Source organism: Salarias fasciatus, chromosome 9 (assembly GCF_902148845.1).
Source record: "Salarias fasciatus chromosome 9, fSalaFa1.1, whole genome shotgun sequence".
Lineage (NCBI taxonomy): Eukaryota > Metazoa > Chordata > Actinopteri > Blenniiformes > Blenniidae > Salarias > Salarias fasciatus.
The window spans coordinates 19117982-19123950 of record NC_043753.1 but is presented as its reverse complement, the minus strand read 5'-3'; the positions used below and the strand labels follow the sequence as shown (position 1 = coordinate 19123950).

The window sequence follows — 5969 nt, the reverse complement described above, 5'->3', positions numbered from 1 at the left end:
TTTTGTCCTTCCTTTTTTATGGTTGAACCAATTTACATTTTGTTATTATTATTTTTCCTCTCATATTTCCCTCAGAACATTCACTGTTTTCTTATGTTACCTCATTTAATTTATATTAAAGCAAGGTGTTTTGATCATAAGTATGTCTACAATAAAACACTAAACAATTTACAATTAATGTCAAGACAGAAAATAAACAATATAACATTTTACATGTTTGAAGTTGGTTGCTACTGAATAACATAGTAGTGAAATTTTACGGTGACTCAGAACAGAAGATGCATCAACGGAAAAGCCACGATAAGAAAGCAAAAAAAAAAAATCCCCTTTGTAATAATAATAATAATAATAATAATAATAATAATAATAATAATAATAATAGCACAGTTTCATTCCTGGACTGTTAGTGTTAAAGCAATGAATATAAATATAAATAATATAAAGATACAAAAATTGTGAAATGAAAATACACTAAAACATATCATAAGAGTGTTCAACAGCATGGGCTAATATTTTAATAACAAAAAAAACATAAAATAATTAAAAAGCGGTCATACGGAAGCCGGATTGAGTTTTACCTCCTGGTTTCTGCTTCCGGGTCACCGCCGCACTACATCCGGGCCACTGTACAGATTGCAGCCCGTGCATGGCATGGTTGACAGGGCAGCTCGCGATCCAGGCAGGGAACCAGGGCGGACAGTACTTCTATTCAGCCGACAGCAGCAGCGTCGCGGTTCGAGCGGAGAGCGTCTCCGTCCCCGGTGCTCGTCTCAGCCGCTGTCCCTCCTCCCCGAGAGCCGAGCTCCGCGCTTGTCATTGCTCGGTCGGCCTCGGAGCTGACGGCGCTTCACGTTAGCTCTGCGAAAATGGCGGATATGCCGACGGAGAAAAGCCTGGACGACTTCTTCGCCAAGCGGGATAAAAAGAAGAAGAAAGAGAAGGGGAAGGGCAAAGAGACGGCCGCCGCGGGGCCCACGACGGCCGCCGTGAAGAAGATCAAGAGGGAGAAGGAAAAATCCACCAAAAACGAGAATCAGGACGCGAATCAGGTCGTTAAGGTAAAGCAGCGCCGCTCCAACTTTTCACCTCATTATCCTAATCGGACCCCGGGGTCGTGCCCGATTCGGTGTCCTCGTCAGGCGTCGCCTCCTCACACACACACACACACACACACTCACACACCGGCTCAGGGAGGGTTTCTGTCGGCGTTAAGGGGAATCGTGAGTGTCGGTGTTGACGTGGAGCGACAAACGCCGGGTGTTAGCTAGCATATGGTTCCAGCGGCACATTCTGACGGCTGGCTCAGTTCGGCAGTGACACGTGTTTTCACCGCATTATCTCCGGTGGGGGTGGGGTCGGTCGGTTCTCCACTTGATCTCAGATTTTCGTCTGATATTGTCTTTGTACGTCTTGGATGTGTCGTTTTGGGAGAGTGTTAGCTTAAAATCGCGTCTTGGATTTGTTTGAACGTTTTGTGAAATGAGTTGATGTGTGCTAATTTGTGTTTTCTCATTTTTTTTAAGGAAACTCAATCCTGATGCTTTATTAATAAGCCTATTTGGTAACTAGCCTCAGACTTGCCGTGTTATAGTCATGATTAAGTGCATTTCATACTGGTGTTAGTAGGATTGTATTGCTTCTGTGTGGTGTCTGCATGTTCTCCCTGGGGATGGGTTTCCTCCCACATTCCAAAAATATTAATTCCAAGTTAAATTCAGACTTTATTTGTGTGTCTGTGTTTGTCATGTGCTGAATGGGCAGCAGGTCCAGGGCGTAGCCCACCTTCACACTCTTCCAGATGGATTGGCTGCAGCGCCATGTGACCCTCAGTTGGATCATGAGGCAGAAGCTTCACGGACACCGAGCTGTCAGTTTTATCCTTACAAGGCCTAAGCTGGAAAACAGATGTCACAATAAACACATCCTAGTGTTGAAATAGCCTCAATATCATGGGGAGAAAAAAAGCTGTGAGACCCTTTCTTGTCCAGGGTGTGGCTGTTTCTCTAAAGTTGCTGGAGGAACTGGCAGCAGTGAGACACCGGTGCTTGATGAGCTTATGCAGTGATGTTTCTTCTGCCTAGGAGGACGAGGAATGGAAGGAGTTTGAGCAGAAGGAAGTGGACTACAGTGGGCTTCGCCTTCAGGCCTTACAGATAAGGTGAGATGAACCTCTGTGGACTTTTTTTTTCTTTTACCTTTCCAGCCGTGGTGCTTTTATATCATCTGACAGCAAGAAAATATTTTAATAATTAGCTTCATTTGAGGTGAAAATCTGACATATCGGCAGTTCTTATGGAAGCATAATTGTACAGAGGTAAAACAAATTAGAAGACCACACAGGTCTGTAAGCTTTAACCACAGAACACAGGCTGCTAACCTTTTGTTTCTCAGCTGAATAATCCTAAAGGTCAGACACGATGTAGCCAATTATCTGAGCTGCCGTCAAAACGCCTCCTGTTCTGTCTGGAGGCAACGCGCCTTCACCGCTTTCCCTGTCCTCTGATCCCAGCGACGAGAAGGAGGAAGAGGAATACGAGAAAGAGGAGGTCGGCGAGGACGGGGAGATCATCCTGGTGAGTTCAGACAAAGTGTCTGGTCCCTGGAACAAGTCTGGTGGAGCTCCTCCTCCTCCTTCCGCCGCCGCCGCCGCGCCTCCTCCTGAAGGTGAGTTAAGCTTTGGTTCCTCACGTCCCTTGTCTTTACAATAGATTTGTTTCAAAGTTCAGTTCAGAAGTGTTTGACTTGGGATGGCTGAGCAGAGGAAATGTTGCAGAGGGACGCATTAGCAGGCTGCAGGTGGAGGAGTTGTCAGACAGATCGGGGCAGGGCTCTTCTGCTGGCATCAGTTCGGAGTTTGGTGTTTAGCGGAGCCGTCCGACCGCATTCATGAATCGTATTAAGCTGCTGTTGATCACAAACTGGTTGAGTGATCAGTCGTAATTTAATTCTCCCTGCAGAGGATCCAGAGGCGGCCGAGTCCAAGCCAGCCGGTGTGTATCGCCCCCCAGGAGCTCGCCTGGGCAACACCAGAAGCCGCCCCACCCAGGGCCCCCCCGAGATCTACAGCGACGCACAGTTCCCCTCCCTGCTGTCCACCGCCAAGCACGTGGAGACACGCAAGTAAGTGTGTATGGAGAAGCGGCGGGCAGCCCCCCCCTGCGGCTCCTCCCCCCCGTCTCTGACCACACGTTTGCCTTTTAGGGACCGAGAAATGGAGAAGACCTTCGAGGTGGTGAAACACAAGACCCGCGGCCGGGAGGAGAGCGGCGGAGCCTCTATGCAGCACCTGCAGCTGGACAACCAGTACGCCATCCTGGGGGACAAGTAGACCCGCCCCCCCTCTCCGCCCCCCCGGCCCCTCCAGCACGGTCCTGCCCAGCCCCAACCCCCCCCCCCCCCAAACCCAGCGGACCTCCAGCTGTGTGGACCGCAGTCCTGACAGAAGCTCATGCTGCCACCATCGCCACACCGGTCACTCACACAAACACACACACCCGAGTACACACTCAGTCACACACTGCAGTGGCCCCTCCCTTCAAACACGTCACACTCTCGATACATTTTCGGTCGGCAAAAACTGATGGGCTGCACCCGAGGGGGCCGACGGACGAGGAAACCATTTTGAAATTGAGAAAAAAAAAAAAGCCAAACATGCGGCGGCGAGAGGCGGCACACTCGTCCTCTGTGGATCGCACTCAGAGCAGCGGTCGTGCGACGCAGCCTCTCCGGACTTCAGTGCGCTCTGACCACCGCCACAGAGGATGGACAGGAGACTTCAGGCAGGATGATTTTACAAACTTCTGTGAAAATGTCTATTTTTCTGCGAGATCATTATAACCCAGTCGCACACGGTCGTGTTGGGGTGTGTGTGCGGCGTCGCGGTCGGGGCTTCAGGAGCAGGGATTCTACCTCAACAGCACGGCGGGTGGTGGCCATGTGGACGGAGCTTCGTCTTCTTCTTCTTCTGCCCGCTGCGGCGGTGAAGGGAGGGGCAAACATCCAGCCGCCCCACAAACAGGCTGGCATCACGCTGTTTGGTTGAGAAACTTGAAGCTGTCTTTTTTTTTTTTTTTTTTTTTTCTTTATCTCTTCATTCTCGACGGTGACTCAAGAAGCGATAAGTTGTGGTCCTCATTTAGAACTTCTCTATAAAGTGGCCTTACTGATGGAGGGAAACCGCTTCGTCATGTGAAGTGAACGCTGCTTGTTGTCTCTCGGGCTGCGGCCCGCCTCTGGATCTCACCACAACAAAAAGAAAAGAAAACAGGAAAAACAACCTCTTGCGTTGAAGAATGTAGTGCTGTTGTAGTTTGCCTGATGATCACAGCTACTAACTGTCTCTCATATCCACCGTTTTGATTTCGCCGCCGTCACGTTTTCGAGCTGAATTCCAACCCGAGGCGAACGCTTTGCTGTGGTTTGACACGAGAGAACGACGGGGAACCGCTTTAAAGGTACAATATGTTTGTTCTCGAGGTAGAAAATGAAGGATATTTATCATCCAGCTGGTCTTCACGGCTCCGTCTGGTTCGGAGAGTCGCCCCGGACTCAGGACAGCAGCAGGAGGAGGAGGAGAGAACCCGAACCTGGGCGCCGCAGCAGTGACCGCTCTCATCTTACATATTGTACCTTTAAAATTTTGTTGAAGTTGTTCGCTCTATTTTTGAGTTGACAACTTTTATTCTTCATAGTAAAGTGATATAAATTAGACTCCGTGCTTTAGGATTTCTTCTTCCTTTATGTTTCTTTTGCGAGGCTTTTCCTTGCTTTTCCCGTCTGAAGCCTCGCTGCTCGCCTGTAAGCGTACTTCCACCAGAACAACAGAGTACCTTCTGACCGGACCACGTTCAACACGCCCAGATCAACCCAGAGGGGCTTTTAATGCAAACAAAGATGTTTAAAGAAAACATAAAGAACTGGATGTATGTTCTATGTGTGTGTTTCTCGTTAAACTATGTCGAGAGAGAGAGAAAGAGAGATGATCCCTGCCAGTGGGTTATTACGAGAAAAGTCCAGCGCACAAAAAAAAAAAAATTGATAAAATAAAGGTGTTGGTTGTGAATTTAGTGGAATATTTGGATTCCTGGACTGTTTCCTGAAAAAGCTGTTGTGCGTTTGTCCCCCGCAGTGACCCGCTTCACTCCTGTCGTCTCGTTCTGTCAGACGAGCTGATTCTCTTCCTCCCTCCATGTGTTGCTTCCACACGGAGGGCGAACCGTCAGAATCTCCAGCTCTTTTTAAAAAAAAATAAATAAATGAAATAATCAGATTTCAGATGACCTTATACCAAGCATATTAACAAATAAAAAGCTTTTCTCACACAAGACTCTTTCATGTTTGTTTTATTGAGTGCGGCCGCGGTCGGTGAACGGACGAACGCCAGCAGGGCGGCGCTTTCTTCGCGTTTCCAGCTGCTGAGCTCTTCCTGGTCTTTTCATTTTACCCCCTTCTAAAGAGATCAGAATCATATCACTGCCAGTCCAGCTGATTTCTGTAGTGTGTGTGTGTGTGTTACCTGTTGCACTGTCTTGGTTGGCTCAGGCGGTGGAGGGAAGCCGAGGCCGTGATGCAGGATGTTCCAGTCACCGTCCTGAGAACACACCAAAAAAAAAAAAAAATAAATAAATGTAAAGTCAGAGTGAAAAAGCATTTTGAAGTTTTTGGAATTAAATTTATTAAAAATCTTTTCTTTTACTCACTTCATCCCCTTCATGTTGAAGCGGAGCCGCGTCTCCTGTACGCCACTGAAAAGAAGACAAATAACTCTTAATTTAAAAAATCTCCAACCCTAAAAACTTAATTTAAACAAATTTGTATTGTGTCAAATCAGGACTCGTTTATTCTTTTAAGGTCATTGACATTAGAGTTCAAACAAAATGACCAAATGTAAAAAAAAAAAAAAAAAAAAAAAAGAACCATAAAGGCTCATTCTTTAACAGAATAATAAGACAACACATCCGTTTCCCTGA

The 5969-nt window shown here is 47.4% G+C and overlaps 1 protein-coding gene across 2 annotated transcripts; it reads left to right on the top strand.

The window, feature by feature from the left end:
- Nucleotides 1–631: 631 nt before the first annotated feature.
- Nucleotides 632–5103, top strand: LOC115394639 (protein CDV3 homolog). Of its 2 annotated transcripts, none has more exons than XM_030099996.1 (5): nt 632–1058; nt 2085–2158; nt 2510–2664; nt 2958–3120; nt 3202–5103. In XM_030099996.1, the coding sequence occupies exons 1-5, from the start codon at nt 867–869 to the stop codon at nt 3326–3328; spliced, it is 711 nt and encodes a 236-aa protein (XP_029955856.1). In that variant the 5' UTR covers nt 632–866; the 3' UTR covers nt 3329–5103. The 2 variants fall into 2 exon arrangements, with proteins under 2 accessions (XP_029955856.1, XP_029955855.1); XM_030099995.1 differs by having other exon boundaries at nt 2082–2158.
- The last annotated feature ends 866 nt before the right edge of the window (nt 5104–5969 follow it).

Excerpts from the sequence above, each read along its gene's own strand:
- LOC115394639 (XM_030099995.1), top strand. The coding sequence starts at position 867 with ATGGCGGATATGCCGACGGAGAAAAGCCTGGACGACTTCTTCGCCAAG. Across the intron at positions 1,059-2,081 it reads ACGCGAATCAGGTCGTTAAG|GAGGACGAGGAATGGAAGGA; the intron begins GTAAAGCAGCGC and ends TCTTCTGCCTAG. Across the intron at positions 2,159-2,509 it reads CTTCAGGCCTTACAGATAAG|CGACGAGAAGGAGGAAGAGG; the intron begins GTGAGATGAACC and ends CTCTGATCCCAG.